At 41.7% G+C, this 27648-nt stretch overlaps 1 protein-coding gene and 1 long non-coding RNA gene across 4 annotated transcripts in view; one reads left to right on the forward strand and one right to left on the reverse strand.

Annotated features, from left to right (window-relative positions):
- Positions 1 to 23291, forward strand: part of LOC131444565 (uncharacterized) — a 171127-nt gene extending 147836 nt beyond the window's left edge. The window contains exons 8-9 of the long non-coding RNA XR_009233742.1: positions 21868 to 21949; positions 23177 to 23291. This is a non-coding gene — a long non-coding RNA (uncharacterized LOC131444565). The remainder of the gene's footprint in view (positions 1 to 21867; positions 21950 to 23176) is intronic.
- The window catches only part of rnf144aa (ring finger protein 144aa), a 50439-nt gene continuing 44798 nt past the window's right edge, over positions 22008 to 27648 (reverse strand). For all 3 annotated transcript variants that reach the window (XM_058615017.1, XM_058615018.1, XM_058615019.1), the window contains one exon: positions 22008 to 25475. In XM_058615017.1, the coding sequence (XP_058471000.1) occupies positions 25344 to 25475 (132 nt within the window). In that variant the 3' untranslated portion in view covers positions 22008 to 25343. The remainder of the gene's footprint in view (positions 25476 to 27648) is intronic.

The raw sequence follows: 27648 nt of genomic DNA on the forward strand, positions 1-27648 counted from the left end.
CATATTCATAAGAACATTTTGTTCTCGTTTAATGAAAAATTCCGATTTGTTTTTATATTCATGAAAAGAAAAACGTCTTCTCTGATGCACCTCCAGTGTGGCTTCAGATACCAAGTCCCTCGAAAGCGTGTTTTTTTGACTTGTACCGCTCAGAAGATGAAGATCACTTTAAGAAACCGCGCTGGCAGAAGTTGTCACATGCTTTTAGCAGCTTGTAGCCAAAATAAAGCCTCAGTGGTCAGTGGAACTAGCCGAAATCCTGTCTCAGGCCAGAGAGCCATAGTGACATGAATATGAATGTCAGCAGGTGATAAACAGAGTGGATTTCTGGGACGTGTGACTGTTTGCGACACATGCCCCTCACACCCCAGATGTAGGCGAGCTGGGGAGGCTGCCACTCAATTTTGACGACATCTGAGCAGTTAGCAGCAGTATTGGCTACAACGGCTATAGCTGTGGAGCTGTGCAAAGTGTTATGTTTCAACTTAAGTACTTAGTGCTTATTTCTATAAGTGCAATGATGTCTTTACTTATTTAAGCCCTGATTTTTATCAGGTAGAAATCTGGGCAGATTGAGCTGATTAGTAAATGGTTTATAAATAAACCCTTGAATGCTGCATAGTGGCATAAAGAATCACTATGACATCAAAGAAACAAAAAAAAACTAAATGGCTTCATGGACACACAGTAGAATAAACCACCTAAATATACTGGGAACCCTCTGGGATTAAATAACAATATTCATTCCCTAGTAGCTACAGCAAGTCACATGACCATCCCATGATCAAAGTTGCACAAATCCAAGAGCCTTTGTCCATGTTTTGAGGACTGCAAATGGATCTAATTGGATCTGAATTGAACTGTAGATTGTCAGTAAGTATAAATGAGAAAAGATCCTCCGTCGGGGCACTTTGGTCTGTGATGGGGAACTCTGAACTGTGCTGAAGAACCCAACTGTGATTAAGAACTTTGAACGTCTGCTGGACATTATTAGAAGAAGAACATCTCGTCTGCCACAGGTTTTACTTTTAATCTGCATCTTGACGCCTGACTTTCCTTCAGTATAGATGCTTCACGATCAACTTATTTTCAGCTTCACCGCTGACTACACTGGATCTCAACCATGCACTGTTTACTCTCGTTGCACATTACATATTTACGACATGTAGAAGCAGGATATGCTACATGCAGTATTTATTCAGTGGAGGACGTGGTTGAGAAGCGTTTGAACAACTTCATTTCTGTTTATTTACAATGCATTTCAACAGGTAGACGACAGCAATGTGCTTTTACAACTTTGTTTATAAGAGAGTAAAGGCTGGAGGATTTCTGGTGGTGTGCACTCCTCCGAATGAAAACAGTTTGTAATCTCTTTTTCCTTCTCATCTCAGGCTGGAACACCTTGGGCTGTTAGGAGCGCAGGCATTGAAGCTCAAATGAAATTTCTTATGTGGAAGGCGGGGGTGCTGTGCGCGCATGCACGCGTGTGCTCTTGTTCTCGCCTGTGCAAGCGAACGTGTGTGCATGGGTATGTGCATGGCGGCGGTCGTGGGAGATATTTTCCAATCACCGCTCTGCCGGTTTCTCATTGTTCTGGGAAGCTGTTTGCCACTCTGCACGATTAACAGTATTATCTGTACCTAGCGCAGTCAGCCATCTAGTCCTTGGGCCATTGTATTCCCGTCAGGGGTGAGTGCACTCCGCACTGCGTGTCATGCTCCCCCCCCCGACAGTAGGGACAGGCTTGGTTAGGCCCAGGTGGGACGTGCTGGCATTTGGGCACTGTCCACTGTAGGAGGGAAGGAGGTGGAGGTTGGTGGTGGGGGGTGCTGCCACGACAGAATGGGTCCCCCTGTGCAACCATAGCCCCAGTTCAGGGATGAGTTGGGGTGAGGGGGTGGGGATGGGAGGCCCCTGGGACCCACCTCCGCGTGCTCTGCGAATCAAGCTCCATCTGGTCACTCTGCAGAGAGGACAGCCTCTCTGACACACTTGCTTTTAGATCTTATCAAACTACTATCAAAATCCGTTAAATGTCAACATTATTGCTTTTTTATTGTGAAAAATCACAGTTTCCACAAACACCTGACAAATGATCTGACCTATTGCTGCAACATAGTCGATCCACGTACATAAGACTCTGGATATCACCTCCTGTGTCACGATTGGGTGACACCACCTGCTTTTGTTCACCAAAGTGTTCGGTTATATTATTGTTTTTGCATTTTGCACTGTGACGAAGACCTTCAAGTTTATTGTCTTGTTACTAGCCATGTATAAATAAAGTAATTAAACTCAGTTTTAAAGCTCCACATGAAAGAGCCTGACAGTTGAGCTTGTTTTTCTCTTTCTAATGTTTCCTGACATTCTGCACAATGTAAAGACAGAGCAGGACGCGACAAACTTGTTACATTTTTTTTTTTGTTTCCTCCACTGGATCTTTGCTCCTGTGAAATTAAAAACCAAAGAGCTGAATGGCAATAAATGATTGGCCTGCCAGCCAATTTACAATGCAGGGACAATAAATAATGATAAATCACATTAGAAGAAATCATGAAGAAAACAATCCTCTGATGTTAATGCCATATTAGCATACCATTGATCGTCTACCAGTCTGAATTTCTCATCTCTGTTCCTCTTTCTTCTGCTTCCTCGCAGCCTCTCTCAGCACTGACCCCTCCGCCTGCTCCTTTGATGAACTCATGAATTCATTGCCCCGGTTCTCGGGCCCTTCTCTTGCTCTGCTGCTCTTTACCTCTCTTCCCCGTGCTGTATAATTGACTCAGCTGCAGCCTTTGTGATATAATAGCTAGTTTACCTGGCAGAACGACATTTCTCAGGCTTAGAGCCGCCATAAAGCTAATTGTTGTAGAGCGAGAGGCGGCTAGCAGTGTGTATGGGCTGTGCAGCAGATGATAAGAGGAGAGTGGCTGCTCCATTTGTTCTGTAGAGGCCAACCGAGGGTTAGAAGTAACATTTATCTCCACACTGAGCCTCAGACCCCTCTGTGGCCTGATGTTCTTGCTCCGTCTCTGCCTCCTGCTCTTTCTTGCTCAATTTTCTTTTACTTTTAAAAGAATTGTTTGTAGTTTAATTTATTTTAATAACACATGCAGCATGTGTGTGCATGCAAGTAGGTAACATACCTCCTTCTAGACCTCGATCAGTCACCCTGCACAAGAAAGATAAGGTTTTTTTTAATTAGGCCCAGTGGCTCTATTTCTCCTTTCAGTATTCAGCATAATGCAGAAGGAGAAGCATAAGGTGGTTTCTCTATAGTGTAATTCCGATGTGTTGTTCTGCTGGCTCCGCGCTGTTTGCCCTGTCCATCTGTCTTCTTTAAAATGAATGTATGGTATCAGCTCATTTGTTCTTAACAAATGTCTGCTACCGAATGAGACACTCCTGTTTGAGGAAATATATCACAGCACAGATGCGGCGGAGATCTCTTGTCACCTTTGAATTTGAATTTAAATGTCTATCAGATATGTTTCTGAAAGAAAAAAATCACTGAGCTCTCAAACGTGAAATGCGTCCAGTGTCTTTTGAGGGACTTATAACAGCAAATTATTACTGAAATCTAGGGTCTGTAATTTGTTTTTGAAACAGTTTGTGCCTTATTTGTTGAAATTCGCCTCACGTCCTGATAGACATTGACAAATAAGGTTGTCTGGGGGGAAAAGTCACTGTCTGTAGTCCTGGCAATGCTGTCGATACCAGTATTCAGACCTCACGAAATGATTGGCTGACACACCTGCTCTCACAGTGCAATGCAACATGCACAGATCCATACACGTCTGTGGGAGAGAAGATTGCTGATCTTTCTTGTATTTTGGGGGTTGTAGCTTTAATGAAAAGGAGATGGTGGGATGTTTTGGTTAAGTGTAGCCTGCTAATGTTAGTATTTCCACTCAACTTTAATGCAATTGACCAGTGATGAAACTCTAGCACAAGAAGGTTGCTGGTTTGTGTCCCGTCCGGGCGTTTCTGTGTGGAGTTTGCATCTCCTGTGTGTGCGTGGGTTTTCTCCGGTTTCCTCCCACATGTCCAAAAACATGCAGAGGTATTTTTTTGGACACTCTAAATTGACCATAGGTGTAAGTGTATGAGTGAGTGGTTGTCTGTCTCGAGAAGTGATGGACCAGGGACAGCCCTGTGACCCTCATGTAGAGGATAGAGCGGTGCACGATGGATGGATGGAAACTCTTAGCAATGCATAGGAGCAATACTGTAAATAGCATGGTGAGTTTGAGTCTTGATTTTAATTTGAAAACATATAATATATGTTACTTTCATTAAACTTGAACATGAATGTGCTGGTTCATTTTAGAACACCAATCTCTGTGCCCATCATTCCACTGAATCAGATTCTTTTTGTAGAATCCGACAGCACTCTGGGATATCAGAGATCGGCGGCTGACATGTTTTGTATTGATTCCGTGTCTGACATTCAGATAGCCTTGTCTAATGTTACAGCGGAGAGAGAGAGAGAGTGAGAGAACGAGATGGAGGGACAAACGGAGATGGAGAGAGAGAGAGAGGAGAAAGAGAAGAGAACGCTTCCAGAGGGAGAGCAGCTGCTCTGCAGTGCAAGAAGATCCATTTCATAATGACAACATACTGTTATTGATTCCAGGTTTGAATGAGAGCATTGATTTGATTGAACAGTCATTACACCGTGGACCTTAACAACCATAATGTGATCAGACTGAAAGCATGTCTAATCTTATCTGTCCAGGGAAGGTTTGTTTGAGTGTGCATGTTGAAAAAAATACTGGCTTTCCCAAGTTTTTTCCTGGCATTGAGACACGTTCATTAGTCTTTGGCCAATCATAAGGTTTTTTGTTTTTTTTTTATTCTAAGAGTCAACAAATATGAAATAGAATATGTAGACCAAAACACCTTACTTACGGAAAGTTCTTGTTAATATAGTCGACACAAAGAGAAAGAAATGGCACGGCTTTCAGGTTTAGTTATGCACCAAGTCAATCTCCTTTCATGTCATTTTAAATATATAGCACATGCGTCAGTCCTGGCATGTTTGGAGGAGGCATGTCCGCCTGCCTCTGTGTTGAACAGACTGCGGAATGTCACTGTAGCGTCACTAGGTTTCTTCTGCTTTGTTCCTGTCAAAAGAACCCACAGGCCCACCCATCCAAGATGGCCTCTCCGCTTCCCACTTAGAGAAATAGATGGAGTGTTTAAGTGTTTTGTCGAGTCAAATGGCACCAAGCAGATGACTGCATGCCATTACCATAATTTACCCTGATGCAGGCTGTCAGGTTGTATCATCAGCAGGTCTGTTTCCTGCCCTATGGAGCTTCCCGGAGCTTATAGACAGGTGTAGCACTCCGTAGTGGCTGTGAAGCTCAACACAGGTTCAGCTCGCTGCGTAGTTTGGCAAAGTTTTGTTTGTTGCCTGCCACAGCTTGTCACCGCTAAAGTTAGCTGCACTTCCTCTTCTCTGGTGACAGCTGAGGGGTGCTGAGTGGCACTCGTCCTTCAGTCTGTCTGCATGTCCATCCCCACCTGTCTCTCTTTCCAAGGCTTTCAGGCGCTTCCTGCACAAATCTGTCAGACAGATGGGGGGGCGGCTTTTTACATGTCACTTGAGGGAGGCCCAGACAACACAATCTGCGGCCCACAATGCAGTGTGTTTGAACCTTATGAAACCCAAATGGAGAATCGATGCAGTGCCATGCACGGCCCAGATTCTCTGAAGAATCCCTCGCCTGTCTGTGTCTACCTTCTGCCGGGCTTCGTTAGAAGAACTCTACATCTTTTATTTATCCCTTCAAGTAATGCTGGACCCTGACGAGACCATAGGCTGCCCACACAGACACACAATCTTGCACAGATATACACACACAAATGGGCCTCCTTCTGTTACTGAAAAGTCGGCAATTATGTAGAGAGAGGGGAGGGACAGTTGGGATTTGCATATGTCGCTGAGAGAAGAAACTACATCTCCCACAAGGCCCAGCGGTGGAAATGAACCAGCTGTCCATGGTTTGTAGATCAGATCCCATTCTCTTGGTTACGAAATCACAGAATAATAAGGACCAAAAAGTTGTGGGCCACGCTGTTTGTTCCTCCTTTGTTGTTCCCTAGAACAGAAGTTATTTTGCTTCTGCTGCCTCCGAGCTGTTCGCCATGTGCCAGTGTTAGGTGCACTGTGCGTCACTTGTTCTCCTTCTCACACAGAAATTCAGAAGACTGCAGCCCTGCCCCTCCAAAGCTGTCATGTGAACTCCCGCCTTTTGTTTAATTTACATTTTTGAGGCACAGCCCATCAATTCCCCCTCTTCCTGATGCCCCCTGCCAACATCACCACTACACCACACCAACTGGCTTCATCAAAAATGCAGAGTTCAAACTAATTAGGGACATTTGGCCATTTGTGAAACTTTTTTCCCTCTGTAAGCTCAGCTTATGTCGAGTATAGCCTTATAGCTCATGGAGGACTGCAATACTACAGTTCTACTATAGTTCTACTATAGATTTAAGCTGAAATGTAATGTGCATTACAATAGGTGATGCAAATACTTTGGTAACTTTCATATGAATGAAACAAAGCAATATAGTTTTAACTTGTTTACTTGTGATTTAACCCTTAGAACACAGAGCATGTCAGCTGCTTATATACAGAGGCTATAAAAATGTGCAATATAGAGTATCTAATATCTTTTTTTTGTGAAATTTGGAACTATGTCACAGTTCAAAGTTCATTTGCCTCGTTTTTATGAACAAAAAGAAACGAAAAAAGGTCTATTTTGTGACTTCTGCACAATTATTGCTAGTTTATATCACTGCTAAAAATACGATTAAAATGAATCAAAACTTTGACTCAATTAAAGAGAAGAAGATGTGACCAATAAACACACGCCCCCAGGATGTCCATATAAGGAGTTGTGTATTATTCCCACAGCAATATACCACAGATCCATGCCGTGTGAGCACTATTGGTAACGCTGCAGTACTGCAGGGAACTACTGTGGCCCGAGCGCACCAAGAAAATGTCATTCTTCTAAATATGCATAGCAAACTTCCACTTCAAAATGCAAAATACATCTTCTGGCAGGTTTGTCCGTGTGGGCTGCTGTAGAAACATGGCTGTGTAATATAGCGGCACCTGTAAAGGAAGGCCTTCACTTAAAGTGCATACAGTATAACAGGCTTATTCTAACAAACCAGAAACCAAACAATCTTCATTTTGATGTCACAAACATACCCATGGGCAGTATTTTCTAATTCTGACAATAAACCCTCCTAAATATTACACACAGGACCTTTAGTCAGTGGGTTGGTAGAGCTCACTATCTATCTTTCCATACTTTAAAATTCAGCAGTACGTGGAATAAGACACGTTTAAGCAAGTCAAAAAGCAGACAAAAAAAATAAAATGTGTTTGTGCCTGATAACATTTGTACACTATGGGTCTATTTCTGTAAACTTGCATGCTTGCCTCCGTCATGAGAGACATCTGTCTCACCGATTTAAAAATAGCTCTCGCTATGAAAGGCAAACTAACATCCAAACATCTGTAGGGACAGAAATAAATAAACAATGTGATAAAATGATGACATGAAAGCTTAATTACACAGAAAAGTGTTGAAGTTCTAATAGCAGCTTGTGCCGAAGTGTAGATGTGGGGATTGGAGATGTCACACGCGTGCACACACACACACACACATTCTTGTACAGCATTCTTAGTGAGGACACTCTAACCTTTACCTGAACCCAATTCTAACCCGTACCTTAAAACCTGGCCTTAAACCCTCAAAAAGCCCTTTAAAGTTGTGAGGACCGGCCAAAAATGTCCTCATGAGGTCAAACTGTGTGTTTACTACAGTCTGGTTTCCATGGCTTCAGAGGACATTACATTGAATTACACTCATGTCCTGGAGAATTAACCTTAACCATAAAAACGTCCGGCCTAACCAACATACACCAACATACTAACACCTGGAACACACACACACAGTCCTGTTTAATCTGCTTTTTAAGGGGTATGTGGTTAGGTGGTGGTTCTGATAAGGCTTTGTTTTTAGCTCGACTACCATAATATTTTTCATGTGAAGAAAAGATCACATGCTGACTTATATGTGCCCTGTGATGGAAGTGCAGATAATTATCTTCCGCCGCTGCAGTTTCACCTCAGTCGGTACAAAGCTTTTCGGCGTCCGTCAGCTGTTTTTACGGCCCACAAATTTACTGTTGTGGTTCGCTCTTGTCTCTCTTGACAGTAGTATTGTGTTTTGAACTGCTGCACTTGAGTGGGTGAGGTCAGTTTGAATGTTGGACTTGCATTGACCGGGGTTTTGGGTCAAGTGTGATTATGTGTGAGATACTGACACATTGTCAGCTCTAACTCTGCAGGACGTTATTACAGGGATGTTATTATTGTCACTTAATGGTCCAGTGTGTGATAATTAGTGACATCTAGTGGTGAAATAAGCTTATCCCTTAGAACACTGAGCATTTAGGCTGCTTTTTTCCATCACTATGTTAAAACTTACAGTATATACTGTACAGAGGCTATCAGAAGGTACAATATAGTCTGTCTTATGTCATTTTCACCAACTATATAAACACACCTGTGCAAAAAGTCCTCAAAATGTTTAAAATTGGATTGAATTTGTGAAATTTTGTGACTTTTTCTCAATTACAGCTACTTTATATGAATGCTATATAAAATGAATCAACAACACATAAGAAGAGGGTAAACAATGCATTTTGTAAAGCATGAACATGTGACCTAAAACACACACACCCTCAGGATGTCCATGTAAGGCATTGTGTATATTCCCACGGCAATTACCAAGGGTGCACCTGCGGCACAGATCTGTGCTGCGTAAGCACTAAGGGTTAAGCAGGTGTAAGTCCTATAAGGTGAGCTTTTATTTAAGTGACTTAAGTCTTTGTTTATTGTGTCCCTGCTGGCAGCCATGTTTTCTTTGGGCCACAGCGCCTGTCTGGCTCTCAGACTCGGTGAAGTCATTGCTAATAATGTGTCAGTACTTCATACGACACATGAAACCTGAATTAGCCCTTTAAAACCTAATAAAATATCAGTGAGGGGTTCCACTTGTTTCCAAATAATGCCATGCTGCAGGATTAACAGTTACACACAAAGGACTGTTTACTTTAGTCAGCTGTAGTGCGCTGCTCAGCTCAGGCTGAGGTAATCTTTGTATAATGTCTCCCCGTGGCTCTTGAGGAGCTTTGTCTTATAAAATAACATCTGATGACATCATCAGACGCTTGTCAGCAGCTTGGGCTTTTTCGACTACAAATGCTTTATGCATTTAGAGAATTTGCATCGTCATTTTTGTTGCTTTAAAGGTTTCAAAGTTCCAAGCCCCTAATTCTGTTCATTGTGATTGGATTGGGTTTTTGCAGGCCTGTCCGCTTCACAGGCGATTTAATTTTTTGGATTTCTGTGACAATGCGTTCATTAATTGGTTAATACAGTAAAATAATCTCACACACCACCTTTAAGCTTTAACTTCTTTTAAAAGCAGTTTATTCCGAGTTGCAGACGCAGATGAATGGATCAAATATCAATTACACCATCTACAGCGACGACAGTGACTGTATGACGTTTCCTTGAACATCAGCGGCGTTCATTAATCTGACGTGTGCGCGATGTCTTTTTGTCGGGATGAGTTGAAATGATGGAGTTGACTCGGATCCATCGCGTCGCATCACCTCCACGAGACGTGACATCTGATTCATGTCCACATGACACGAGTAATGACTCTGTGCTTGTGTCTGTGCACTTACACACAGACGTGTCTAATTATTCACAATGTCACAGCACCCCCTTCAGCTGACTCACCAGAAATGAGTGACATCTTGTCAAACAGTGTGTGCGCGCCTCTGAAGCCAGTGGTTTGAAGGATTTGATTTGTTGTTAGTTTGTTGGAAAAATATTTCAAAAAAAAATTGTAAGAGCGATGCTGCAAGGTCGTCGGCGTCTGCCAAACTTTTTTTTTTTGGCCTTTCCTGTAGAGTGTGGGTGAGGGAAAATGAGCGAACAGCAGAACATAGTGAGGGATGGAGCAGCGCAGGTGAGGAGAACAGAGGTAAAAAGCTGACAACGTTAATATGGAAGCAAAAGGAGAATGCAACCTGGCAGTCACTCAAATTCTGCACCTGCACCTTTATAATGCAGGCGCTCCGGTGTGCTTCTCAGCTCTCTTTTTGTTTCTCTCTCTCTCTCCCTCTTTCTCTCTTCTCTTTCCATGTGCTTTGGCTTGGGGCGTTGTCATTTTCAGCATGTTTTCTCTACACTGTGCACTCTCTGTGTGTATTAATTGCGGCCATCCTTGGGGAAGGAGAGAATGATGAGGAGGACCCGTTTGAGAGAAGTCGTGCCAGGTTCTGTGGTAGGACTCAGCGTGGAGCTACAGGCACCTGGTCTGCCTGAAGGGCAAGAGGAAGATAGACGTGCTTCTTCTCTTTTCTCTCTTTCTGCCCTCCCTCTGCATTCTGTTCGACCTCTCTTTCTCTCCATCTCTCTCAGTTTTTCACACATACTCTCTCTCTCTCTCTCCCTCTCTCTCTGCTCTCCTTGAGCTTGGAGAAAACAGCTGCTGTGCAGCCTGTGCACTGGCATCCCACCTTACCAGCCCAACCTATCCCATCAATCATGGCACACTCACTCACCACTGTTTGTATGGGTGCAAGTGTGCAAGAAAAAGAGAAACTTTGTGGGTCAATGCTAAAAAAACTAGAGGCCTGAAGCCACCGTACCAGCTGACAATTCCCCATAATTCACAATAATTCATCAGTGACCAACCAAAACAACTCAAGTTACCCACTCAGGGGTAGACACATGGGCCAGAGCAGTAATACCACTGAGAACAATTCTATTTTATTACAATGTTTGATATAATTTGGAATATTTTGGTCATTATTTCTTTGTTTTAATAAAAATGTACTTCCCAAAGTAAGAACTGGGAACATGGCTGAATGTGTGCAGTGAAGTGGTCAGATAATCAAACAGGTTTTATACAAACCTGTACAAATGTCAGTAAAAATATTGCCACTTCCTTGGATCTCAGTCATTTAAGCCTAAATACCTAAATAGGTTTATTTATTTTCTTGCTGTTCAGTAATGTGAGGTGAATATACCTAAAGCAACTGCCAGCAGCTGGTTAGCTCGTGCTTCTATGTGGGATCTTGGATCAAACTATTCCTGGGGCGAGCGATGATTCACTTACTGGAGTGTCAGAAAGTTAAAAATAGTTCTGCACCATACAAATACAACGACCTGTTTCCTTAAACGAATAATCAACACAATAAAACGTGTTGATTATTGACCCTTACATGTGTTTCCCCCGGTCTACGATCTTTATAACATTATGAGAGCCACATTCATGGATGTTTTTTTGTCAAAACGACATCTGTTAAATGATGACATTTACCGTTGGACGGATGAAACTAGACTGTGATCTGCATCTGTCACCACAGTGTGACATGGATTTATAGTCTGCAGTGTGCGGCCGCTTTGTCACCGCTCTTTGGCCTTTCCGCTCAACTTTGACATTCACCATCAGCTTTGTGGCCATATGTGCACATGGTGGTTGAGTGATGAAAAAAGTTGCCCGTTTTCGTATTCAAGTCTGACATATTGAGGAATGGAAAGATGCTCGTGGAGCGCTTGTGGGCAAAGACAGTGACATACGGACACACACTCTCTCTCTGAGATATACACACACACACACACACACAGCTCTTGGTCAGCAGCACAGATGAGTTCTGGGAAAACAAGCAGCTGCAGGAGGAGGAAAGGACCATAAGGCTGGACGGCTTGCCAAATTTCATCATCTATTATGGATTGCCTGAGATGCACACTCTACTGCAACCATGGGGCATGTCTCTTGATTCACATGCTATCGCAAATCTGCGTGCGCACACACAGATGCATGCTCTCGTGTACGCCTCTTGATATACGATGCCGCAGCTTTTGAAACCCCAGACCTGACAGTATATGACCATAACATAGAGGCCAATCCAACGCTTCACTTTGACTGAGACACACTCATTAATGATGCATGACAAGATTTTGTGAAATTTGGTCTTGGGTCTGTGAGGATTCAATAGTAAAATTGTAGATCAGTAAAACCAATACTGACTTTTATTATTCATGTTTCTGTTTCTTTATGTGCTACTCATATAATATGAAATGCATTATTTTTGCTTTGAAGTTACCATTGTCATTAATATTTATTTATTTTTTAAATTAGGCAGCGTGCCCAGACACACAACCATGTTCTTATGCTGCTTTTCCACTACATAGTACCGCCTTGACTCGACTCCACACGGTTTGGTTGGTTTTCCATTACAATAGTACCTCCTCAATGTGGGCGGAGTCATCACTGCACGGCTGCATGAAACTGCCGTGACTTTGTTTTACCCGCATCACACAAACTAGTGATTAGTGACTTGTGAAACAGTTGTTTTGGATGTATTCAATCATTAGATCACTCACTTTCGGCAGTGCTGTTGCTAAATACACCAGACTCCTCTGTTAAATATTGAGATTTTTGACATTTCCGTGCTAAATGATGTTGATTAAGTTAAGTTCGGCATTGTTCGGTTTGATTCTTGTGTCGTACGTCTTCCTCATGACTCTTCCTGTGACGGCACCCATCAGTGGAAGGCAGTCTGACGACGCCACGCATAGTATTGGCTCAGCTCGCTTGGAACCTCGCCAGAGCAGGTACTAAAAAAGAACTAGGTACCAGGTGCTATGCTAGTGGAAAAGCAAAATTGCCATGCTGAGGCGAGTCATGTCGTGCTGGGACCATGTAGTGGAAAAGCGGCATTAGTTTTATAAAGTAAATCTACATTAGAAGTCACGCCACATGGTTCACAACAAGGATAACATCGTGATAATCATGATCTGTGGGGCAATCTGTTGCACTGACATGATGACGGATGAAGCCACATGAGGTGATCAATTACATGTACTATAGAGACAGTGTCTCATAGAAACAAGGAAAATATGGGAATACTGTTGCACTACTGAGGATTAATAGGAGATACTGTATTGTTTTGCTAATATTGACATTATATAACTAGATATAGAAAGTGCTGTTCTATGGTTTAAGCTACCACTGAGCTGCACCTATTGCTCTCCCATACTGGAGATTTCGATGCGCCACATCTACGTACTTCAAGTTCGCACATGGGCTGCTCACGTTTTTTTTTTGCCCAACAGAGTTTGATAACTACTGCTGTGCAGCTGAGCTGCTAACTGTGTCGCAACCACTCCACTAGCCTGTTGTCCACAAGGGCTTCAGGTGTTTGTTGGGAAATGGCCACATGACGTCAGTGACCAGCCACACGGAGAAGATGAACCATAGATAGTGTAATCCCTTCATAAGCAGAGGTGCAGAACAGCACAATGGCCACATGGCAGCTGGTGACTCGTCAAATAATAGCTGTTATCACACCTGGTATCTAACGTGATGTTGTGCTGAAGCGGCTATATGGTTGCTACATGAGAGATTAGGTCAGAGTCACAACACAGAAAATCCCCCAAAATGTTTTACATGGATTTAAAAAGACATTTATTTAATGTCAGTTTTCCATCAATCGCCCTCATTTCACTCTTATTTTACACTTTGTGCCATTGTCCCTCTAACCGCTATCTTAGATGGCAGTAGTTTTGAGTGAGGTTGTTTGAAATAAACATCTTTGTCTGACAACGAGGCCAGAAAATGTGTCGCGTTATTCATGAAACAAGTCTCCGTTTTTTCTTAGTTTATCACTGTCGCTCCTCAAAGGAAGAGACGAAGCCATCTGACACCAGGTCATAGTGATTTATTCTTAGTTTGTTTGGATTTGTTTGGATTTTCCAGTAGGGGTAACTTTTAGGCTTTGTGGGCCTCAATAACACCCCACTCTTCTTGTGATTACATTTGGTCCTGGCATTCTTGGTCACATCTTCAGGAAGGGAGATGGGATAACTTGTTGTTGTGCATGTTTGTGTATCTTTTCTGAGGGAGCACTTTGGCAGGCACCATTACCGCCCAGCAGTAAATTGCCTTGTAAATTACAGTGCCGGGGTAATAAAGCCAGATTTGTATATCTCCGGGAGTGGAGACTGTGTCTGTCTTGTAAATTTAATTAAACAGCAGGTGCAAAATCAGGTCATATGGCTTTGATGTGCCCCATGTGAGAATGACAACCAGACAAAGATTCTAATACAGGCAGCATTTACATATTTTTGCATGCAGCAGGCGGCTCGTACGGAGGTAGGGGGAGCCTCGCCTATCACCTTGTTGTGTATTAAATTTCCCCCAAATTAAAGAGGATTCAAATTAGCTGTCACCTTCAATTTTAATAGATCTCCAGCAAAATAAATGGTTAAGCCCTTAAAAAGCAGGCCCCGGCTTGTTTGGTGTGCATAAACACAGCCATTACTAACACCTAGTGCAGACTGAAACACTTTCACACTAATTGGCTCTTATTGCCTGTCTACTGTACATTACATCAGAGTCAACCCATTAGAGTGCAACTGAAGAAGTCCTGTTAAACAAGATGTGACACCACGCTAAGCAGTATAGAATATTAGACAAAAGATTTCTTTTAGCCGACTAGAATCAGGTTTTAATATAGATCTCCTTCTGGCTGATGTGCACTGAAGCCAAAAATCATCCTCTTATGGCTGTGCTTGACCTTTGACACTGTCAGCGTGCCTGTCTGGGCTCCAGAAGGCCCTTTGCAGTATGTTGGTTTGAGTTCTCTGCCAGAGAGCCTGCAAACGTGGCATCAGTTGACCTGACGGCAACACCTTCACTTGTTTCTTTCTCTTTTTTTTGTCTTTTGTTGGGAGGAAGTGGTTGATAATTACCACCTAGGATGTAGCCATCTGTGCCACCCTTTCACGGCCTGTTAAGCTCGCTTTTCAGAAAGTTTACTGTTGACAGAGGGCACGCGAGAGGAGTGAGTGCCAGAGCGTGTTAAAAAGACTGCACACTCAAGCAATATTAAAGTCAGCGCTAAGGAGCTGATTCATAGGCGGCAAAATGGAGCGGGGAGACGAGGAAGGATGGTGGGAGGAGGAGGAGGGTGGAGGGCAAGGAGTTGGTGAATTGTGCTTTGGTGTATGCTCATTAATGAAACTGCACCAAGAAAAATAATGCCAATGGTAGCTGTTGAAAATCTAATCATTTAAAGCTGTGGTAAGCAGGATTGTTGAAGTAGCTGATTGTTGAATTTCCTCCATAGGAACAAATAAGATACTAGTATTTCTGATTCAGTTCAATTGGGGGTTGCAACATTCAGCCAGTGAGAGTTTGCTTTGACTTGCTTTGTTGAAAGAGAACCATGGACCTTGAGCTCTGCAGGGTTTAACTGCAGTGGTTTGGCGACAGGAGTTGCACAGTGTAGCTTTAAACTCGAGGGAAGCGAGTGTGCTTCACTTTCTCTCACAGTGATCTCACTCAAGTTCACAGTCTCCTGCTTTTCCTTTTTTCTTTTTTGTCACAGCATGCACACCTTTCCCTTGTTCCAGCTCTGTAACTTTTCATCACACCCATCCGTCACTCGGAGTTACTACCTATTGTCATCAGCCATGAGGGACACCTGTGTTTCTGCAATAAGGGAGCAGTTATTGTCAAGCTGTCGGATAGCTGTCAACTGTGGAAACCTTTGCCGTCAGAACCTGTCAAATTTCACCGAGGCTTTAATGAGAAAAAGTCAAGTTGGAATCACGGGCTCAGTGTGTGTATGTGTGTGTGGGTGTGTGTGTGTGTGGTAGAGCAGGCTAAGGGAACAGGTGCATGACTGGGAACTGTGGTGGTCGTAGGAGCTGAGTACAGCCCATCATCTCTGATAGCTGATGGTTCCAGTTCCACTGATCAAACATCAGTCAACTGTCAGCGAGTGAAAGACATGACTGACACATGTCACATAAAAGAGCGCTGGACTGGGAAAAAAGATTCAGCTCCATTCCACAAACCTCTCGTTAAATTTCACAAATGCATTTCTTTTTCCTGTTATAGCCTCAGGTTTTTTTAATAAAAATCAATGTGTGAGCTGTGTAAACACGTCTCGCTAAATCTGCGTTAGAAAACATCCATTTGGGGGATTTTCCTGCAGCTCACTTTACACCTGGCAATATTGTAATCAGCCGAGGTTGTTTATATTTGACTCTGCACTGTTCCCAGGTATGTCATCATAAAAAGAAAACAGAACTTGTTATTTCCCCCCGTGGCCCTCAACAGCCATTATCCTCACCAGGCAGGCTTCTGTCAGAGACCAGGTGAGGAGGCTCAGGTGATTGACCCCAGGCAAACTCCTCCTTCAGACAAACTCGATACAAAGACGGGGAGAGCGTAAAGAGGCAGGAGACGAGTGAGGCAGCAAAGCAAACACAGTGGGCTGTGGAACAAGAAGTGGGCTGAGATAGATGAGTTTCATTAAGGCACAGAGTGTGGCGAAAAGGTACCTGACTTGAGGCATGTAATGACAGATGAAGTGTAGTTCTGAGAGAAAGAAGGGAACGCGGCAGTGTTGACAAACTGTCGTATTTAACATTCTGACTTACAGGACGCAGCTTGAACACTGTGAACAATGAGGTTTTATGCTTTTCAGAGCAGTCATTTTGCATCGTGGGATATTGTTTATTCACTTTTATGCTGAGACAGACGAATATATTAAGACCACTCATGTGCAATAAACTATCAAATCACATTAAGCTCAAATGTTCACGCAATACGAGTTTCTGTGATGTGATGTAAAGTGGTAATTTAGTGTTCTAATTCTAAATCTATCAAAACGATCAAGTGTCAGAGTATGAGAGCGAGCAATTTCAGTTATTTTTTTTTTTTTTAGTGGTAGCAGTGAATCCCTATGGCTGGTTGCCTAGCAACGGTAGTCGGTGAGACTCCTGGAAGACGTTTCGGTTTAAATAAGCGAGATATGATGTGTTCACTTGTTAACACTGTAAGTGCTGGTGATCTTTCCTGTTCTCCAGCTGAACCAATCGTCTCCTGGCTGTGAACACACGCACTGAAATAATGTACTAATGAGTGTGTGTGTGTGTTGCAGTAGTATTAAGTATTTTATTTTATTATTTCATCATTTTATTTATAGAGGAAATTCATGTTAACATCAAAGCTCATGTAAATATGCCAGTGTTGGCAGGTGATTGGCAGTATGTAGAATAATATGCAGAGGTGGAAAGAGCGCTGACATATTCTACTAAAGTAAAAAAAAGTAGCTTGTTTAAAATGTAACACATTATCATTCATTTACCTGTCCTTATCATTCATTTTCCTGTCCTTATCATTCATTTTCCTGTCATTATCATTCATTTACCTGTCCTCATCATTCATTTACCTGTCCTCATCATTCATTTTCCTGTCCTTATCATTCATTTTCCTGTCCTTATCATTCATTTTCCTGTCCTCATCATTCATTCAACTGTCCCCATCATTCATTCACCTGTCCTCATCATTCACCTGTCCTCGTCATTCACCTGTCCTTATCATTCATTCACCTGTCCTTATCGTTCATTCACCTGTCCTCATCATTTATTCACCTGTCCTCATCATTTATTCACCTGTCCTCATCGTTCATTCACCTGTCCTCATCATTCACCTGTCCTTATCGTTCATTCACCTGTCCTTATCGTTCATTCACCTGTCCTCATCGTTCATTCACCTGTCCTCATCGTTCATTCACCTGTCCTCATCGTTCATTCACCTGTCCTCATCATTAATTGCCAAAGTTTCTTGTGAATTTTAAAAACAACATTTTCTTTAATTTAATGCACGCCAAAAAAATGTTTATGCAGTAACGGATGTGATTTAAAACATAGCAAATTATGCTTAAAAAACAAACTTAAGTAAAAATACTATTACTAAGAAAATTATTAAATACAAGTACACAAAAAATTACAATTCAATTACAGTAACGTGAGTACCTCTGATAATATGTCGTATATTGAGAATGATGTTCTTTGTGTCAGTGCTCGTCTCATTCTAAGCAAATGATTTAGAGGACTAATCACAAAATAATAGTCCACCCTTTGTTGTTGCTGTGACATACATACATACTTACAAGAGGAAGCTAATGAGCGATAATAGGTGTCACAGGCTTAAGAGACAAAGAGCAGCGCCAACTCCATGCTGGGATAAAGTAGAAGCAGAGGTGGGACCCTGTCAGTGCATGTCAGTCACTGGTGGATGTACAATGGCCTCTGGTCACAGTCAGAGCCCTCTGTGCTGTGTGCGCGAGTATGAGACATGCACATGCTTATTATTAATCCTGAACCCCCCGTCGAGAGCTGGCAGGGAGCTCTTAGCTTTTAATGTCAACATGTGTTTAGTCCACTCTTTCCTCGGTGGTGGCCACGCGCCTGTCAGCGTGACGACCCTCTGATGCTCAATGAGACAGAAAAAACACGGTGAGGTGGGGCGGAGACTCTTTTTATTTTTATTTTCTAATGACATATATGAGCAAAATGAAGAAGGATGCTTCTCATTACAGAATGAACCAGTGATCAGTTTGACCTCAGATGATTTGAAATCTGTTTTTAAGGATTGATTTAAGGTTATTATATATATATTATAATTATTATATTATATATATTATAGTTAAAACTAGCGAAATACACATTTTCGTTAACTGAAATAATTTGAAACTCTAGTTCTTATTTTTAAATTAATTTCATACATAATCCTCTTGGGTGTGTTTATTTTTTCTCTGCCGGCAATTTTGAGAGATTGTATTTTCATTCATTGTGTATTAATTGGGTTGAGTTGGTTCATCTAAGTCTTTTATTGGCTTTATTGTTTGTTTTTTCTCCTCAGATTGAGCTCCTCAGACTCACAATGTGACAATGGGATGTGTCTCATGGGGGTTATTATTATTTACTATTCATTTGTGTCTTTAGTCTGTTGGACTGATTTTGATTTTTACCTTTAACACAACCTCAGAACTATGATTCACTTCAGTCTAATTTCTTGTGGACTGTTATATTTGATTCAGGGATGGTTGTTCATCTGTCCTCATACATTTATGAAATGGCATCCCTTTGTTGGGTTTTTATGACTAACACTAAAACTACGCATTTACAAACAAATAAAAACTAGCAAACCCACTCTTCAAACTAATTAAAACTTACTCCTTTTAAAAACAAAAAGACAAAACTAAATAAAAACGAAAACTAATGGCTATTATAACCTTGGTGACAACCATAGACGGCAATGGTTTATTAAACTTATTTGTTTTCCATGAGTGTTTCAAAACCTGAGGCATGAGACTCCAGATTAAAACTTGCCAAATTAATCCAACAGGTAATTCGCTGGTTACAAGCGGGAGGGCAATTTGCTTCCACTATTAGTTTTACTTTACTTTTATTGTCAGTCTTTCCTTTTATTACTTGCCTTTTGTCTTTGGAATTAATGGATGGTTGTTTCTTTGGTCTTAAAGAAAGCAATCAGGGTTCAGAGAAGAACAAACAAGTGTTTTTAAAAGAATCCTGATTCTGGACAAAACACTATACTCCACACATCTTATCTCTGCTACATGCATTTCATTGATCCAAGCTCTGATTGTGTGTGTAACATGACTTTCTGGGCTAGTTTGAAGGCTGAAAAGCTTTGTTGTTGGCTGTGTGGTTTGTAAGTACTAAGCAGAAGAGATGATGCTGATGACTGGGAGCAGGAGGACACCTTGGCAGCAGGGTGTTTGGAAGGTACAGCCAGAGCAGACCAGCCTGATCGGCCCTCAGCCAGCACACATGTGATAGCAGAACCTTGTGTTCTCCACAGAGCAGGTGCAGAGGCCTTGTCTTTCCTCTTTTCATCCATCTTTCCCCCCAGTAATGCAGCTTGGCTCTGCGTCCCCCGTTTCTCCGAGGTCCAGCTCTTTGTCTTCCAGGCGATATCCCGCTCTCTGTCACTCTGACCATCTCTCCATTTCCGTCTGAGCACCTCGCAGCTCCCCCCCCCTTCTCTCATACTTCATTTGCTCCAGATAACACATCAGCTTCACAGCTTCGACGCCCATCCACAAACCCTGTCACCATGGTGCCCACAGATGGTAACTTCCTGTGGTCCTGCATGGTGATTGGTGGAGAGACTTCCAAACAGAGAACAGCTGGTGAGGGATGATATATCACGGAGCGTTTGCACTTTCATTTTCAGGGTTGTCTTGTTAATGCTCCCAATCCAGCATCTGGCAGGAAATAGACACAAAGGCAGACGGAGAGAACAACCTGTTCTTTGGCAGACCTTATCAAAAGGCTCGCACATGTCTGATGAGCAGACAGAGCCGCCTCAAATATGAAGGGAAGACGCGTGATGCAAATAAAACAATCGTGAGATAAGAGTATGTCGACACAAAAAGGTTCCGAGTCCTGTGAATCGTGTGGTTTGAAGAACTTTCAGAGAATGATTTTGTGGAATATGAAGAGAAAAACTCACCACATACACATTTGGTGCAGGAGTTATGTTTGCTTGTGTCTGACTGTTGATTTTTACTCTTAAAGAGACAAAAATTGAATTTCGGAATGGAGTGACTGCTTTACTGACTGTGGGTTTACTACTCCAGCTCCTCCAGCCCAAAACATACAGACTGTTTTTGGGTACTGGGTTTAATTGGCGGATTATTGCTGATGAAACCAAGGTTATTATAGTTAACGAAAACTAAAATAAACTAGAGTTTAAAGAAAAATGATAACTAACTGAAACTGAATTGTGTGTTTATAAAACTAACTAAAATGAACTAAAATTGTAGTGAAAATGTGCTTAGTTTTCGTCTTTGTGAATTCATTTCATACATAATCCTTTTGGGTTCATGTGAAGTGTATTTTTTTTCTCTGAAACATTTTCATTCATTCATAATAAAACGTTTTCAATTATTTTTTCTTTAAAATGTGGGACATAAGGCTTAAATAAGCAAGTTAAACATAGCATTCGTTATGCAGTTAATAGATGTGTCTCATGAGGGTTATTTATAATTATTATTTATGTCATTAAGTTCATGTGTGTCTTTTTTCTCTTACTGATTTTTACCTGACACACTAACTGCATTATGCACATTTTGCACTTCAGGCTAATTTCTTGTAGACTGTTATATTTGACGCAGAGATGTTTTTTTGTCCTCATACATTTTGAATAGAGTTTTTATGACACAATACTTATTATGACTGTTTTGCATTTTGCACCAGTGGCAAATACTCCATATTACAAAAAATAAAAACAACTAAAACTAATAAAAACTAAACTAAAACTAAGCATTTACAAACAATAAAAACTAATACAAACTCGTAAACCTGCTCTAAAAAGAAAAAAAGCTAAAACTAATGAAAAATCCCAAACTATTATAACCTTGGATGAAATTTGGAGAGTTTGTGTTGTTTTTTTAGTTTTAAATGACTCCCATTCACAAAGCAGTTACCTACATGTACCACATCCCGTCACTGGAGGGTGCTGTTGGGTGATAAGATAAGTCATGTTTAAGAGAGGAGAAGATGTAAATATCTGCGTGTGTTCTCTACGAGTGCCTTAAGTAATAATGCTATGCAGCAATGTGTGTGTTCTTGTATTTGTCACCTCTTATGGTTAATCTTTTCTGGCATAAACAGTGGCAACAGTAGCCCTCATGGAGACCAAAACCTGGTCCTATATGGCATAATTCCATTTATAAGGAGTTGGTTAAGGGTTGAGGTTTGAATTGTGGTTAAGTGCTTAGTTGAGGCAGTGCAGTGTCCTAAGAAGAATAGCTGTGCAAACCTGTGTGTGTGTGTCACTTATAGCTGCTTTATTAAACAGTTATTATTTTTCGTAATGTATTTTTTTCTGATATGATAACATGATGATGATTCTTGTGTCATAGGTGTCTCAAATGGAGAAACTACAACTGTTCAACAGCAGAGGGCGCCATTTCACAACCTAATGGGACACAAGACTCACACACGGTAGGTTTGGAACAATAATATCAGTGCAGTCCGGTGCAAGTGAATAAAGAGAGCAGAATCACAAAAAACAACAACCTTTAATACCTGGTGTCACAGTGTTAGTGGAACTGCAGATATACTGAGATGCTGAGTCTAAAGTCGTAAAGAATGGATCCAAAAATGCCACTTTACACGGTTGATTTCTTTGTTCTAAACCCACATCAATTCACCTTCCGTTACTGAGCCAGAGTGGACAAATCGTTCACTTCCTCCAAACACAGAAACCTTATGTACAGACGGCGTTTCCTCAGAAGAATAATCCACTTTTACTGAGGCGAGTTACATTTAATTGACCATTTGGGGCCTGATCATGTCTGGAAAAAAAAGAATCATTCAACTACAACAGCTATGATGCAACACAGTCATATACGAAAATAAAGGAACAGACACATGAGCCTTCTGCATGTTGGAGAACGTACATCAAAACCATTTTCTTCAAGAAAAATAAATGCTGGTCGAAATGGTGACAACGCTACAATTTTGAAAAAGATCTGAGGCTACCATATAGTAATATTTAACATGTACGTCAGAGAAGAATCATGCAGCTTCATCTCTTGACACAACAGCTCGGGTTATATAATAGAAAACTGCTGCTCATAACCAAACTCCACCTTCGGATAGATTTTGCAAAGTAGATCTGAAGCTTGTGTGAATCAGTCGGACTGTCCTGTTCCAATAGGTGTGCTGATGATAAGTGCCTTTAAACCTTTGTATTGACCTTAGAAAATGAGTCATGATGAATTGTGACACTGCTGTTTGGCCCTTTTTTTCTGTTTGTTGCATAATACAGTATATACAGTAGGTAAAGAAGAATGGCCGTGATGTTACTGTGGACTGATACATGAATAGTTTTTTTTAATCCTGGTGATATCAGAGCCCTGAATGGTTGCACTGCAGAAACACTTACAGTAATGGGTAAATTTGCAGTCTCTCGCATGGTTTTGACCTTTCTGTTGTTGAGGTGACATTGATTTCAGCTGTCGAACACAGCAGGCACCGTATCACACACACACACACACACAGGTTCATATAAAGAAGTAAAACAATGAAACCCAAAAAGAAGTGCTTTACATAAGAGAAGCATTCAAATATTTTCCAACTCTGTTAAAAACTGTTAACGCGTTATACAAAGATACGGTCAAAATGCACAAACAGTCGACAGTTCTGTTTCCTTTTCCCCCTTTCCAGGAAGTCTGCTTGGCACGATTGTCATGGAAACAACGACAAAAACAAAAGGAATTCAGGCATTTTTGGGAAGTGAACATCCTAATGGATATCAAAAATCATTAGGCCAACACAAGAGGTGAGTGAACGCAACAGGCTACAGGTAAAGGTGATCATAATGTAAGGCGACTATGACGAGGAGTAGAGCTACAGTTAAGCTTTGAATAGCTACTGTTGTAAAATATTGACCATCCTTTTTATTTTAGCAACTGTAGCCACACTTTTAAAAAAGCTACACTGGTGAATTACACAATTCATGACAAAATCGTTTGACCTTTTTTTTTTTTCACCCTCCTTTACCGATCATAATAGAAAGTAACTGCATTTTTTTCTGTGTGTGTGTGAAGTTGTTCAAAAATGCCCAGAAAAACAGACACCAACAAATCATGTCTCGGATTTCAAAGCATGTAAAAGCAACGTAGATGATTCTGAACAATTCCCTGATCAAAGAAACACCGTGATGATGCACATTGCACACGTACTGGGACATTCTGCAGCTTGCACGCCTGTGACACACAGTTGATTATGATGAAAGTAAATCGACAGCCTTTAAGAATGGTAACGTACAAACTTGCATAGATAAAGTGATGTAGTAGAGAGCGGCTTCATCGTTGTGTGCCCCAAAAAAACAATGGAACATTCTTATAGATTTGACTCTCCGGGGCCTCGGTATAGCTGCTTGTTGTCGGAGGATTTAGCGACCAACAAAAATGAAACGCCAACACTTGGACCACTAACATATGCAAGTTTGCACTCCTCCTCCTCCTCCTCTTCCTCCTCCTCTTCCTCCTCCTCCTCAGAGAGGCTTAAGAAATCCAGGTCCAAGGTCACAAAGAGCATCAGTTCAGGACAGTGCTTTTTTTCCCCCTTATTTTATACAGTATGGCTATAAACAATGTGGCATATGGGTGACATCATAGAATCATTTGAATAAAGGGCTTCACTGACTGTCTGCTATGTTTTTAAAAATGCCTTTAACCATGCTTTTCCCTGGGAATAATTGGACTTTGAACTCTTTTTTTTTTTTTCTTTAAAGCACAGGGGGGGAAAATGCCTGATTTTGGCTCTTCTCAGTTTAAGGCTATTCATCTCTATTTGGCTGATCTACCACTCAGGAACTGAGAATTACAGGAGTGACATCTCTTTAAGTGAAGTATTAAAATGGTTCCCACAACATGTGGATACAAAGTCCGCTCATAAACTTTGAATTAACGCAAATCTTTAAAGGGGAACGCCACTCATTTAAAACAATGTCTGGATCTAGAAACATGACAACCTCCAGTGTACACAGTCTAAAAGGACGAATCATTTGACCAGAGAAAACAAATCTTGGATTTCAGTGGCATTCCCCCTTTAACATTGTGTACCTAATGGGTTGTAGTAACACTCTAAAGTACAACACATAGACACAACTCGGAGCACAGTTCTAATAAAAGCGACAGGTTATAAAACATTGACATCATCAAGAGGACGTGCTGTACATGATGAGCGACAACAGCCTCCCATCGCAGTCGGGGGACACGGCGGAGGAATCGTGTTCCGTGTGCAGACCGGGTCGACGCCAAACATGCGTGGCGCAACTCCAATGCTACTGACCGAGTCTGTAGAGCTACATCAGGTGTGGCGGCGGTGGCAGGAACGAGAAAAAGAAAAAGAAAACTTTTTGTATCATACATCAAACCCACTAAGAAACAGAGCGAGGGTTCTTTTTTTTTTTCCTTCAGCGTGGCTCCTGCACAACAACGTCCGTACGCTGAATCTTCTGCAGAAAACACCACACCACAGTGACCCACAGCGAGGACACATAAAGTGACCCAGTCTTCCTTTACATCCCAAAAACCATCACCATCTTGCACACAAAGACATAGCGGTCCTCAGACAAGTCCAACTTCCCCCCTCTGACCTTTAACCCCCGCACCTCTCTTAAGGCCAAGGTGTAGGGTCACTTTCCTACCATGCCCCTTTCATGCAGAGTGGCCCGAGAGAGCGGCGGGGAGGCGGAGCCCGAAAAACATGAAGCACTCGAAGCTGGTGGGAGGGCACAAACGGAACCATTAAAGGGGGTGAAAAGGAAAAAGAAAAGATGACCCATCCTTGGAGTGGTTCTCCACCCCAGCTCTCGTGGCGCGTTCTAGGTCGGCAAGGGGTCGTCGTCGCCTTTGCTGCACTTGCACTTGCAGCAGAGGACGATGGGCGTGGCCAGGAGGAGGAAAGGGGAGGCAACCAGCAGGAGCAGGCCGAAACCAGCAAAGATCCCCACAACCTGCAGGTCAAAAGAAAAACACACAAATGAATTGATGTCAGATAGTACTTCAAAGGTCTTCTACAGTCCAGAGAGCTGTTTGCGATGCCGTTTTAAGGGTTTTAAAAATGTGTTTCCATTTATCTTTTCTTTTTGTTCATAAGAACGAGTCAGGTGAGCTTTGAACTGTGACGTATTTCCAAATTCCACAATTTTAAACATTTTGAGTACTTTTTGCTCACGTGTGTTTATTTATATATATATATATATATATATATATATATATATATATATATGAAAAAGGATATACTGTAAGTCACTCTATAATGCACATTCTTATAGCATCTGTATTACATTCACATATACATAAAAAGCAGCCTAAATGCCCTGTTTCTACAGGTTCGGCTATAATTCTATTTCAACTGCTACCATTTTGTGCTGCAGTGTTGATGTGATTTTCCCCTATGGGAGAGTAATGAAAGTGCTTCTGTGTCCTTAAAATGCCTTAAAAAAAAGGAACAGCAATAGCACATGTAGTCCAGCAGAGGTCGCTTCATTTACACTTCAGCAACAACACATGCAAACCTTATTTCAGGAAAAGTGCCTCAAGATTCTTTTAAGTTTTGCTCGCAGTCAGGCAATTAAGTGGCTTTCTTCTTAGTTAAGTAAATGAAGATAAGCAAAGAAATGAATTAACTTTTTTTGTTGACTGTATGTATTTATAACGAGCGTACTATCTAAACATACAGTGAGATTGTTGTATGCAGAGTCACACATGGAGCAATACAATCATATCATTCCCTCATCGACGGAAACAAAGGGCGATTACAGTCTGAGCTGTACCACATGGAATTTTCTGTTTATCAGTGAGTGGCAGGGCAACGCACTTAAGTTGCCACAAGGGGGCACAACACACCAGCAAATTGAATGAGCCCAAAATGTAATTAGTGCCTGCAGCTGCAAGGCATTCTAGTGAGAACCCTAGGGTTCTCACTAGAATGCCTTGCGCTGCAAGGCATCTCTTGTAATCGTGCGCGTTTATTCTGCTTTTTATTCTCGCGCCCTCCCGTTATTTCGGCACGCTACTCCTCCTGCATCTTTGAGAAACCCCCAACACAAGTTATATCAAAATGTGCGCCTTGACCGGGAATGGTGTGCTATGACTTTTCTAAGATTTTCATATAACCATTGGGATAATATTTACAAAAAACTGAACAAAAATTAACATTGAAGTGGATGGGAGACCGAAAAAAACCAAGCCCGCTTTGGAGCATCACAGTGTCGTCATACTTTAACGTAGAAACGTGGTTGGAAGTTTAAACGGGTCACAAGACTTGGGACTTTTCTGACCTAAGTCGACATTTTGATACATGTTACGGTTTTTGAACTATCGCAGTTTAAGTTTTGTACTTTTTTTCAAAGCTTTCTGATTTTATAATGGGTGTGTGTGTGGTCGTTAGGTGTGAGCTAGAGTGACACACTCTAGCAAGATCCAGCAAAATAATCAGAAAAACTTCTAAACAAACTCTTCTCCTGCCCACAATTTCCAACCTACAGAGACAATTTTTACATCAAAATGTTGCCATGGTTGTCGTCTAACCATGTGTGTGTTTGTCATGTTCATATGACTTGTAGTTTTTCTTAAAATCACCTCAAAGCACAGAGAACTCTGGTCACAGTCTCAATTCACTCCCATGTTAAAATGTCTGCTTTGGAGTTGTGGAAAATCAAGATGAGGGTGATTTTAAAACTGTGATTTCTCTGTCAATTCACACCCGTTTGTCACAAATTTTGAGATGGGAGCTGCTGAAAGCCTCCTGGCGCTCACAAACCAAAAATTTTATCTCTATCATCAACCGTTCTTGAGATATGACAACTTTAAAACATGCTGTTTTCTCTGTGAGAATGGGAAACAGAGGGGATTGTGAATCTCTCTCTCTCCCTCTCTCCTGTCACTCCAGCAGTTTGCCCCGCCCCCTCCTCTGCCGGCCCTGATTACACACACCTGCTGACAATTAAGCCATGTGGACTATAAAAACTCCCTGTTCCCCTGTTTCAGTGCCAGTGTGTTTTCGTCCATGCCTGATCACCATAGCGCCTCGTCACAGCCCCAGAATCCTCAAGTTTTTGATCCTCTTGGTGAGCGATGCTTTATTTTGTAAGTTTTCTTATCATAGCCTGTTAGCTGATACCT

Source organism: Solea solea, chromosome 18, assembly GCF_958295425.1.
Source record: "Solea solea chromosome 18, fSolSol10.1, whole genome shotgun sequence".
Taxonomy (NCBI): Eukaryota; Metazoa; Chordata; class Actinopteri; order Pleuronectiformes; family Soleidae; genus Solea; species Solea solea.